This window comes from Topomyia yanbarensis, chromosome 3 (assembly GCF_030247195.1).
Source record: "Topomyia yanbarensis strain Yona2022 chromosome 3, ASM3024719v1, whole genome shotgun sequence".
NCBI lineage: Eukaryota > Metazoa > Arthropoda > Insecta > Diptera > Culicidae > Topomyia > Topomyia yanbarensis.
This window is the reverse complement of record NC_080672.1, coordinates 421,350,293-421,363,174: the sequence shown is the minus strand read 5'-3', so window position 1 is coordinate 421,363,174 and position 12,882 is coordinate 421,350,293. Positions and strand designations below refer to the sequence as shown.

The window sequence follows — 12,882 nt, the reverse complement described above, 5'->3', positions numbered from 1 at the left end:
AAAATTAAGAAGAGCAAGAAGCCTGTTGTCGTCTCTTCTCTTAGCAGAAAGCCAAGATTCCCCACCTTATTCCGATGGAAGAGACATTTTTACATTTTAATATGAATGCTGTGAGAATCGGACTGACTATAAACTGGGTCAAGGTAAAGCAAAACACGTACGGTATGAGGTTGTCGACGAATTCGGATGTCTTGGCACATCAGTGTTATGTGATAACCACGAAGTAAGTGCGGCTCAGCTAAAGTCCCCATTGAATAGAACTTTCAATGGTTTACGTAGTCAGTTAAAGTACCGTAGCCTACTGATATGTCCAAAACTTGCTCCATACAAATCGCTAATACTCCTTGTTGCTCTGTCCTGCCATGAAACATGAGCATTAAAGGCAGCAGATTATCGACCGCCCGACGTTTTTGAGAAAATTGATTCTCCATACTTGTTGTTACCAATCTTAACAAATGCATTCAAAATAAGAAATAATTAGCTCATTCCATTAGCAAATCATGGATTTTATCTTTCGTCTCGCATACTCACCACTATTTTTGCCTCACACATTTTGATTAGACTTGCTGCATTTGACGTTCAGTTTTTTTACTTTTCGCATTTCTCGTCTCAAGATCAGACTGTCAAAATCGTTGGCTCTGTTACGATGTCTGTTCACATTGGCAAGTGAGCAATTCAGTGTATTGATAGCGATGGAAATATGAATGATATTTTGATCAATGACGTTTTGTATATCCTGGACAATCACATCGGACTATAGAGATAGGTAAACTGATTCAGTTGCGAGGGCGAATCGTGTCCGATTCACTTACAAACAAGAATCGGTTTCTTTGGTCGATTCGGTGATTCATCTGGAAAGATTAAAGAACTATCTGATGTTGATTTGGAGTAGATTTTTAATTCCATATCTACAAAAAAGTGCTCAAGTGATCATCTTGTTTAATTATTTTTATGGGATTCATGGCCACAGTAAGCTACCCATCTAACACATTTAATTTACTTGCATCTTGTTAGGATGATAATGATCAATTATTCCGTCGCTTTAAGAAAAAGAAAACTTTTCCGTTCTAAAAGTTCTTATAGAACAACAAGAATCGAAGCTTTTGATCGATTCGTGTCACGTTCATCAATTTTTCACCGAGAACCAGTAAAATTTTACTGGATTTCAGTTTAACGTTTTAGAAACCCAAGATAATGAAACATTAGATGTCCGTAGATCGATAAGCATAATTAATATATATTGCATGAATAATTCCCGATAGTAGGGGAAAGAGGGTAACAGTGGAACTATGAAAACAATACGTTTTCATAGTTCCACTGTTACCCTCTTTCCCCTATAGTTCATGGTACGAGTTGAACCTGGGCCTGTGGCTTTCGACTGACATGGCATATTCTTGTTGGAAAGAATGTCTTCATTACTAGTGGAAGTGTGGTGCTATTTACAGGTAAAATGATTGCAACATTACAAAACAATTCATAAGACTATTTCAAATTACACGCAGAAAAATAATTTTTAATGTCAAATAATATGAGGGTTGAAATAATAAATTTGCCAAGTTGTTCTGTGTTCAATAAAAAATACATGTTTATACAAATAAAGCAATTGTTGAAATAATTCTGAAGAATTTATTGGATCAAACATGGAAAATAGTTGGACCAACACATTTTTTATTGATTTTATCATAACAACAATCGAAACAACAAACAACTTTGTTGAATCAATGAGCTCATTTTGTTGAATAAAACTAATAAAATATTTGGATCAATGCATGTCAAATGTTCAATACAAAAAACATTTTTGTTAAATCAAATAATATCTTTTATTGTTTTAAACATAACAAATATTTGAATCAATGCATAGCATATATTGAAGCAAAACCAATTTTATTGTATATAAAATATGCCTATTCTTTAATAGGAACTAAAGGCCAACTGTCATGGTGACAAATTTAGAACAAACCATTACTCGCTGACAACAGATTACATCAGTACAAATGAACCTCACAAAGTAAATACTTGCCATTGACTTATTGGCCTTTCTTTAAAAACAGGCTACAAACGCATTAATTTTACGCGGTCAAATCATTCTGGAACCGCTTCGGAATCCTGAATGGATGCAGTATGGCCCAGTCAAACCCATTCCGGGATTGGTTAGGAATTCTGAATGGATTCATTATGAGTTCCAGCTCAAAGGCAACAACCGATTCCGACTCAATCGTTTGTTGCATTTGAGCGAGAATCCATAAGGGATTCCAAACATGTTCCGGAGTAGGTTTGCTTGGAATGAAATGAAATTTTATTACATGCAGCGCATACGATTCCAATCACCGTCCCTTTATGTAGTACCTTTGGCCGTGAGCGTGGTTTATTCCAGATATGCGCTATAATGTAGTGCTTCAGAGTCTCGGCTTTTCCAAAAAGATTGCAGAAGGCGCACGAATACGCTGTGTCTTCCTGTTGGGCCAGAGATGGTGAAGTACAGGAAACTGCCCTCTCGAACGGGTATTATTTATCTCTGGTGCGGCGACGTGTTTTCAGTTCTGCTATTGTCGTTTTTAAGCCACAAAGGGTGTTTTGGTTGAGTCCTGAAATAGAGGAAGGCACCATAAAACGCACCGTGTGCATTCGACTTAATTTATTCACTAACCTTTGTGCGACATCATGATTATTTTCAAGCTGCACTTGCGCCCTTCGAGTCCGGAAAATCTGAGCACTATACGAATTCACCGAAATCTGAATTCCCTGATTTAAAAATAGCTAATTTTTCCAGCATTGACGCACGTGGAAAGTTTTCTTCTTTGTAGCAACTTTTATTTTTTATTTGCTTCAATTCAACAAGGACTGTTGATGTAATGCATTCAGTCCTTTTGAATCAATTAGCTGCATGCTTTTGTTAGAATCACTGATTTGTTTGGAACAAACTATAATTTTGTCGATTTTCGAAAAGCACAGATAACAAAACTTTTAAGATTGATTCAAAAGATATTTTGGTTGATCCAACCAAAAAAATAAGTTTGGTTTAATAAATTCCTTGGTTCACAATAAAGAATTTTTATCGATTAAAAATGAAGAAATAATTTATAGAATCAAACATGCACAATTCTTTTGCGTGTACAAGACCCGATTTTTAGTCCATGAATGAAATGTTTCAATGAAACAATATATGAAGATTTCTCGAATCATTGCAAGATTCGCTTCAAAGATTTGTAGGTGTGTATTTGGTTTATGAACTGAAACTTAATAAAGTCAATGTCTGTTGATTACGAATCGACTTAAACCAAACGTTTCAAAAACATGGCGGCCTAGCAGATACTTGAGCAAGACGGATAGTGTCGAACAAGGACGTCCCACGTAACTGAAATAGCCGAAATTCAAAAATTATTCACTCAAAGTCCATTGGTTTTAGTGCTTATATACAAAGTTAAGAGGAAAAAGTGAGGTAGTTTTTTGTATTTTTTTGGGTTTCATGCAAGTTTTAGTTGAAAAATTTAAAAATAATTTGTTGGTAGTACTATCGAAAAAAAGAATCAAATGAAATTGAAGAATATATTTAAAATCCTCGGAGTAATGGTCCCTTCCCTGAAGGGTGTTTTTCACACAGGGTTGCTGCGAACACTCTCCAAGGCGAAACGCTCAACTGAAATCCAAAAAGTATGAAAAATAATGAAGAAAAATGTATTGTGGTCGGTCTTCAAAAAATTTTTCCATAAAACACCCATGCGTTGAACAAAAATCTATTTTGAGATGTTAAGTAAGAATTCATTGCAAAGAAACGATTTTTTTTGAATATAAAACAAAGCATTCAAATACACGGGATTATGTATACGAACAAATTAAAAAAAAATGAAAATGTTAAAAAGTTTTTGATATATGACGTTTACCACAACGGTTCAGAATGTGCAATTTTTTTTCAAATTTTTGAACCCCATAGTTGCCCCCTGTATGAATCGCTTAATGCTAGCGAACATGAAACATTATTTAAACTGATTTTCAACATTCAAGCATTTCGACATGGAAAATTATGTGAATAAAAATGAAATCCTGCTCTTGAAATTGGACAAAGCTTTCCACAAGAAAAAAACATAGTAAAATTCTGGTTAGATGCGACGTTGAACGAGAACATCATTTATTATCTGTAACACTTATCGCACTATTTACTGTTTGAACAAAAGAGAGTAATGGATCGTTCCACATTCAGACTTCTTTGGATAAACCTACAAGTACTACAGATTCCATAGACCATCGATTTTAGTAATTTTGTAATACAATTTAGATCGCAAAAACATTTAGTTCTATGCTACATTACTGCCCGCAAAAATGAGGTCAATCTAATTTGTGCATCAAGACCACACAAGTCAAGTATCTGGTAGAAATCGCTATATAAAAAAGGAACACGTTCATAAACAAACTGCCCACTGATGTCCCACAAGCACAGAAGTTCTGATTGTTGTTGAGAACGTAGCGAGTTCAAAACATGGTTCGGCTGACAAGACAATGCGCAATCCAAACTTCTATGCTTGTGGGCTTCACCCAGATTGCACTTTAGTGTTTATTTGGTAACCAAGTCATTTCTGCCAGTTACTGATGAGACGAAGTCGAAACGCAAAACCTTGATTTTCAAAAAAACCCTACATTGTTGCTTGCTGCAAGAAAAAAAATATTACTGCTTTCGCTGATCCATGGAACCGGTATAGTGTCTACAGTTTAACCGTCTTTCCTCGTCGACAACAGTTGGTTAGACTTCGGTTCTGCGAGAAGCGCATCTCCTCGAGGATTTGGTCCAACGGCTTGCCTTTGGTCTCGGGTACCAATAAATACACAAATATTACAAACAACGAGGAGCAGACAGCAAAAATCCAAAACGACACATAAGTCCCAAGCTCATCGGATATCACCTGGTACAGTTTAGCAACTCCGAAGCCAACGGAGGAAGCAAACATGGTGTACATTGCGGCAGCAACGGCTTTAACATTGGCAGGAAATAGCTCTCCCAAAACAGCGAATGGTACTGTTGCGAGTCCAATAGTGTAGGAGATGATGTACAACATTATTACCACCAATGGTATCCAGCTGACACTTTGTACGGCGACACCTTGTTGTTGAAGGAAAAAGTACAACCCAACGATGAATGTACCTATCGCACAGCCTGCAGTGGATATTAGCAACAGTGGCCTACGACCAACTCGATCAACGATCGAAGAAGATAGAGTTGCTGTAATTAATTGAATCACTGCCATTATAATGGATGATTCGTGTGCTTTCAGACCGCTCTGAACTTCTTCGAAAATTTGCTGTGAGTAAGCAATAACTGCTTGACTTCCGCAAAGCTGCTGTAATGCTCCTAGACCTAGCACCACAATCAGTGAACGTCTGTTACCGGGCGTTAGAAGCTCCCGAAAAGTTCCTTTATTTTGCTTAGATTTTTCCACGGCTGTTTTCATCATAATAAGCTCGTCATGAACTTCATCACGTTTTCTCAACCATCGTAAACTTTTCGCTGCCGATTCCTGATCGTTCTTTGCTAATAGGTAATACGGAGACTCCGGCATCCACATGAAAAGGACGAAAAACGCACTGGGAAACACGAGAGAAATCCAGGCCAGCGTACGAAAACCAACGTACGGCCCTACACTGTATTCGACCAGAATTCCAGCCTTCGCCATAACAGTGAGAAGCGTCCCGATTGAGCCACGAATGGCGTCTGACGCTATTTCACCGAGGTAGAGTGGCATGGAAGAATACTGCATTCCGTAGGATATTCCACTCAGCAAACGAGACACGTACAGCACTGGGACGGACTGCGCGACCCCGATCAGTATCCAGCCGATGATGGTGGGAATGGCAGCGAACAGCATAGTGTACTTGCGACCAAATTTGTCAACTGCCCAAGCCGTCGGTATGGGACCGGCAATCGATGCGAGCACCAGGATCGAAACTATCCATGAACTTTCGTCCGGAGTGATTGGCAGTGGAGAATCGTCGGCGAGTAGAATCGGAAGCGTAGGTGATGTCCATCCGTACGAAGCAATCACGGAGAAGGTCAGGAGTGTGCCTGTTGGTTTAGAATAGGAGAATGGGAAAGAATTGTTAGAGGCAGAAAGTAAATAGCACTGATGATGATGCTTGGGTATGATCCCGTGTGCAGTATAGTCCCATGTGTCTGGTTGATTGATGGCAGAGCACGATGGTGCGGCATGCTTACTATACTATACGCTATCAGGTATTGAAGATAAAGGCAATGTTATTTTTAAATAATGGCTCATTTAGTCTTTGCATAGTTTGATTCTGTAATTTTGTAGCCTATTAAAGATGTGTCTAAGAATTTTTCTGAAGGGCGTGCGTTGAAGGTGCATGGTGCGAAATGACAGTATTGCGAAAAATTATGTTTAAGACTAAATTTAACCAATCTCTTAGAATAAATAAAAGAAAGGTGAAAATGTGTGGCGATTTATATACAGTCGTGATTCGCTTGTTGGGCCACAAGCTTTGTCAAATTTGATTCGTTAGTTGGAACGACTGATAGTTGCTAAAAGCTCGTAAAAGGAGATGTGAGCGGTTCAAATGCATCTGTTCACTTCCCTAACTGTTATCAGTTGGATTGTCAATGTGAATAATCAAATTTTGACGGTATTTAAACGGCATGGAAAGGTTTCATGTAAGGGACGTTCAAATTCATGCAGTGAAGATAAATACCTGTAAAAGCAGCCAAATATTGATTTGAATACTTTCTAAAATCCTTGATGTTCTGCAGTACTCCCATAATGAACTGGTGCAAAACACCTTAACAATAACAATTCTGTTCAACAGTATCAACGTTATGCTGGACTAAAATCACTGTACGGAATGAGGGCAGGACCAGTAAAGTTACTTTACAGACTAATCACAACAGCCCCGATGGTGGTAGCAATTGGCAATTTCGGCTCAAGAGATATGATTGATTGTTGAATGACCAGTGAGTGTGGGTTATGATAGGCCTGAACAAGCGTTAGCATGCTCTTATCTATCTCGTTGTAGTGATTCAGCAGCACAGCTGGAGAATCAACCGGACCATTGGTGCGATAAAGACTTTAAGCACAATTGGGATACTTTGTTTATTTTTTTTTGGGATACAGTTTGAACGAGTTGGTGACGTTGATCACCACTATGTTAGTACAGTAGCGGCGCTAAGGGGGGGGGGGGGGGGCGAAGGAGCAAGCGCCCCGAGCGGCAAAATCAGGAGGCGGCATTTCCTGCTTAACAAATTTTAATATTTTAATAATTGTTCAAGTTTCATTAACCTCGATAAAATCAAGTGCGGGTGAAACGCTTGAATATACATTATTTTCGCGTCTGTTGACGATTAAAAAGGTAGGGGACTGACGGATGCGATCGAACAAAATTAATCACATTTTATTTCTCAGTCTCAAAAGATTCAACTGAGATGAGTTTTCGAGCGCACTTGAAGTTGTGGGAGTATGCAGACTAATTTGCTGGAATTAAACCAGGAAGCTCTATCATATACAGGGTGTTTGGTTCATCGTTATCAAATCTATCAAATCTCAATTATTACAAAGTTATTCAACTTTTTCCGTAAGCAGCTTGTTTGTCTTTTGTCTCTAACTCAAAAAGTATACTTTGTGTTTTCAATCTTTTAATTTCATTGGAAAGGTGGTTCCTTTCCTGTTACGTGTAACGGGTACGTTGGTCCAGCATAGTCGATAAGACAACCGGTCTAATAAGTGTTCTATAGAAGGTTTTCCTAAGAGAAGAGAAGACAATCGCGTAGCCAATATGATCCAGTCCTAACCTCAATATTGAACCAGCTTCTGATTGGTCGTTTTGCCAGTCAAGAGCGTTCATAATATTTTCAAACGGGATGAAAAACAGTGCTGCTGAATTTATTTTGGCTACATTTCATATACATGAACATTTCATGCAAATTGAATAAATACCCTGAATGACGATATAACTACGTGTATTGTTAAGAGAGACACAAATAAACTTAAAATTCAATTTTTAAATGCAGCTAGTATTGTGAATTCTTGACTGAGAGTCGATATTTGAGGTACAATTATTTTCAGCAATTGTGAAAATCATGCAAATGGAATCTGGCAACGATGGATGCTTGTTGTCTTTGGAATTACGACAGGGCCTGGTAGATAAAATTAAGAAGAGCACGAAGCCTGTTGTCGTCTCTTCTCTTAACGTTTTTAGAACGAATGTTTTTTTTTTGAACCGGCGATTAACAAGGGGTAAACAAACCAACATTTTTGTACACCGATTTCTAGACGGAAGATTATCCGAGAGCTTAAAAACGATAAGGCCGTTGGGAAGACAAGACGCACCCGGCGTTTAAATAAAATTTCATTAGAAATTACTTTATAAAATTATTATCAGTCCGAAATATCATATTTGAATTCAAAAACAAGAAAATATTTGCATATTTTTAGACTCTCGCTCGGTCTCTGTAAAGAACGTGGATATATCGAAAATATATGGAGTCGAAATCTATTACGTAATAAATTTACAGAAATTTAGCGAGAGAGCAATTTAGCATTGCCACCTCTTAGAATCCAGTACATTGCTCATGTTCTGTTGAGGAGACTGCGCCTGTTGGCTGAATACTTTGTCGGCGAATATCAAAGTGGGTTTCAAGAAGGACGATCAACGACGGACCAAATGCGACAAACTCTGGATATATTCCGGGAATACAACTTGCGGACTCACTATCTGTTTGTGGATTGCACGGCGGCATACGATTCAGTAAAACGAAATGAACTATGGCAGATAATGGTTGAGCATGGTTTCCCGACAAAATTGATTAAACTCATTCGTATTACGCTGGCTGGGATAAAATCAAGCGATACGAAGATCTGATATACAAAGGAACGAGATCTCACATGCTTTTTGGCCTTGCGATCAATATCGACATCATGGGCGTTGATTGCAGTGCTGTGGAAGAGGCATTGTTGCCTTTTAAAAGGGAAACTGCAAGCAGGCCCGTAGCCAGGATTTTTTTTCGGGAGGGGCTTAAAAAAATTGCATAAAGCTTTTAATTCTGACAATTTGATATAGTCACTAGAAACTAAATTAAATTTTGAAAAGCTCATAATGAAATGAATTTCAAATCTAAGACAATCCTAAAAATATGTTCATTGTCACAAGAAAGGTTATAGTACTTACTCTCGTTACAACAAAGTATATTCTAGAGTTCACAGTGTTTATGCGCTAACCGAATATGACAATGCTTGACGGTGCTGGAAAACACTAGGTGTTCCAAGCTACACCTTTAAAAGGCGTAGAAGATGCTAAACCGAAATGAGTAGAAAAATATCCATAAAATGTTCGAACGAAGAGAATGTCGAAATTCGCACAAAATCTTCTGATTTAGCGAGCGATTTGTAGATGCCCAGAGACGGTTCAACTTCTATTTTCTTTGTCTTGCGTTCTGCGAGTATTACCAGTTCTATTTAAATGAAACTATTTTCAAGACTAGCCTTGGTCTGGTAGATTAGAGATTAGAGGATTTTTGGTGATCAATAGGATCAAAATATAAATTTAATTGATTAAATAAACTGAAGGAAACTGCCCACAATTTAATTTATTAAAGAAAATTGTCTACAAATCGAACGAAAACACTGATTACTAATATCTTCTAATTTTCCTTCAAGTCGCCAGTCGCCGTGCATATTTCGTTCACCGTGCTGTTTCAAAATCACGAAATTTAAAGAACTAGCTCCTTGAATCTATCGGAGAAATCCAGATCCCAAATCCTCTCGTTTCATCGTTTTATTGAAACATTCCAACTAAAGTTGAATCAAAATTTTAAATACATGGTAAGTTGATCATATAACGTGCACTGGTGCCAAACAAACTACTTATTCTCGTTTTGTTGCTAATAGTTTTATATTATTTCTAAATTGTGACGTATTTAGATAGGTATTTTTACGGTGACTATGAGAGCGGTTTTCATTTTGATAAAAAACAGAGTTGGAAGTCACGTCAAATCCACCTAAACGCACGGTAACTGGTGACTTGACGGTACGTGAAATTTGTTAAATGTATTACCAAAAGAACTAGAATGTCTATCTTCTGACGTCGCAAAAAGCAGAAGCAAAAAAATCGCTACGCTTTAGCAGGCTATAGGCACCAGTGAATCAAGCTAGCTATTGTTCTATATCAGTGCACATACAAATTGTATCGTTGCTCCTGGCTGCGGAGTGAAATGAGTTTGCCAAATGAAGCAAAAGTGTCTGTGCTACGGGATAACACGAACAGTTCAGGAAGTGGAACAATTAGTTAAAGTGAAAATGGAGCTTAATCTCGCTGAAGTTACCTACATTCAGCTACATCACGTAAAATACTGTGTTTTGATCACGTTTAGAAGCTTAGCACAGGCCGAAAACTTCATTGCAAAGAACAACATGCAACACGAGGTCGAATTTAATAACACCAGAATCAAGATCCCCATGCATATGGAAAACGACATGGTGGACGTGCGTATCCATGATTTGGCCCCGCGCACGAAGGAAGATTTCATCAAACGAATCATGTCGCAAATGGAGAAGTAGAATCTATTACGAATGATACCTAGAAATTTTTTTTCACCGGCATTCCCAACGGCGTTCGTATTGTGAGAATGCGAGTGACTAAACCAATACCTTCTTACATGACTATCGAATGCAAATCACCGAAGGATGGCGTGACCTATAAGCAAACAACGCTAATCACATATCCCGGGCAGACCCCAACATGCCAATTCTGTAACTATACAGCCTACTACGGAAAAACATGCGCCGAAGCAACTAGTCAAAACTCATCTACTACAGCCAACTCTAACTAGCAGCCACCGATACCTTCAGATAAACCTAAAACAACGATCCAATTACCCAATAATGCAGGTACAACGACCACGACAACCGCTCCCAAACCAACAACTAGCATCGCCAATAAAGAAGCAAATACCGATGAAGACGGATATGCAACAGCGACCCATAAGAACAAGAAACAGATAAGAACCTCTGATCGTGAACAGCAAGAAAGCAGTACCGTTGACGACATGGACGGGAACGATAACGCGAGAAAAGGCAGACTGAATGACCCCCAAGCGGCCTCACCACCAAGGAAAAAGATCTCAACACGCAGCAGTAAACTGCGTCAACAAGATCTGGCAGACCGACATTCTTAGATTTTTTTTTAATTTTTACTTATTGACCCACGGCTCAGTTGTGCTAACGCATTGAGCCGTTTCAAATAAAACTTTAGATTGGAAAAAAGAACTAGATATTATAAATATGAACAAGCTCAATAATTTCAGCATCTTTTTATTCCGACACATGGACGGGTATACATCGCACATACTTCACCTCTGCCGAAGAGTAACGTAAGGCCAACTTTCTTTGATGATTTCTGTTGTTCTGTAGTTGAGTGCCCAGAAAATATAGAACAGCTGCTCTTGGGTCGATTTCAATTTATTTATTATTTTCTCTCTCTTTTTCTTCGTGATCTCTGCTCATCTCTCTCATTTTATTTCATAACGAACACAAATAAAACGAAAACATGAAATCGAAACATTAATCCCAACTTATTGACTGTAGACTCAACTAGTTATAACATTTTAGTCGCTCTTCGTGATAGGCTACTGATGTTTGTTCACTTTATCGTCACGTCGTTTTTAGACTTACATGGACATTAATTGGAAACCATCGAAAGAAACAGAAATGCTACTGCTTACAACATTAAGTTTATTATGATTGATTGACTAATATGTGGTTTAGCATCAATTGACATCCGTTGAAAAGTAAGGATAAAATTACAACAGATAGTCCTACCGCTACTATGTACGTTTCTGTATGTCAACAACATTAGTAATATACGACGGTATACAATTCGTGGGTTGATGAACACCTCAGAAAAACCACTGTTTTACCACTTTTTGGCTTGTTTATTTTTTGGTGTTTTTCTTGCTTATTGTTCGATTGTTTAAAATATCACTAATTTGCGGACTAATAATGTTTAAATACGGAACGCATTCTCCGCATAAAATGAAATTGAGTGTCAACCGAAATACTTTACTATTGCATTAAAATGACGCGAAAACAAAAACTGTCTTCTCGACTATATTGTCATCAACTAACGGAAATGTTTTTGTCTAGCACGCTTGAGTGAGATGCCTGATGTTTCTACTAAGTGTACAGTGCACTAACCTATTACAGAAATTCAATTTGCTTATGCTTTAACTAACTTTATTCTGGCTAATATATAACATGATATCTGAGTTTTGTTAGACACAACCACTAGCGATAAAGTTCTCATTTTGGGACAGTTTTTGAGCTCACTTTTCTATAAAACTTCTGCATTTTATTATATATTTCGTTTATTTTATTCGGTTCAATGCATTAGCTAAATGAAGCCTTGTGTCTTCAATATATTTCCATGATGTGAACAATGAAAGTGATAAAACGTAAATGGTTGTCCTACAGATCTCGTGCGAACAACTAACGATTGCGTGTGGAGAACTATTTACTAGGCGGGGAAATATTTTTCCTAACCAACAGTGTCGCGGTGGTTGTTCATTTCTATCTCGTACACTTCCTTATCATCATAGTGGTTACTGCCACGTCCATGTTCGCGAATTTCTGACGGGTCACGAGTGTCGACTTCCTCAATGATGGTGCCGACCATTGATTTTGAGATACTAGACGCAGTTTTTGCCGTCAATATTATCCGAACAGCAGCCAAAATTTGGCAAATGTTTGTTTTTCAGGAAATGGTTTTGGAGACTATGTATATGCAAAGATATAATGTGTAAAATAATACTATCGCATTCAGTTTTTACGTGCAGGGTCAGGTTGGAGGAAATATGTCTGTTCACCTAGATTTTCACCACAAAAACACCATTTA

General features: G+C 37.9%; 1 protein-coding gene across 1 annotated transcript; it reads right to left on the bottom strand.

Moving 5' to 3' along the window:
• Positions 1–4,151: 4,151 nt before the first annotated feature.
• On the bottom strand, positions 4,152–6,829 carry LOC131691506 (facilitated trehalose transporter Tret1-like). Its single transcript, XM_058977984.1, has 2 exons — positions 6,694–6,829; positions 4,152–6,052 (listed from the first exon to the last, which is right to left on the bottom strand). Exons 1-2 carry the CDS (start codon positions 6,758–6,760, stop codon positions 4,698–4,700), a joined length of 1,422 nt encoding a protein of 473 aa, XP_058833967.1. The 5' UTR covers positions 6,761–6,829; the 3' UTR covers positions 4,152–4,697.
• Positions 6,830–12,882: the final 6,053 nt, after the last annotated feature.

Bases quoted from the DNA above. Each gene is read 5' to 3' on its own strand.
- LOC131691506 (XM_058977984.1), bottom strand. From the start codon at position 6,760: ATGGGAGTACTGCAGAACATCAAGGATTTTAGAAAGTATTCAAATCAA. The intron at 6,053-6,693 runs GTATTTATCTTC...CTAAACCAACAG, and splicing joins ATATTTGGCTGCTTTTACAG to GCACACTCCTGACCTTCTCC.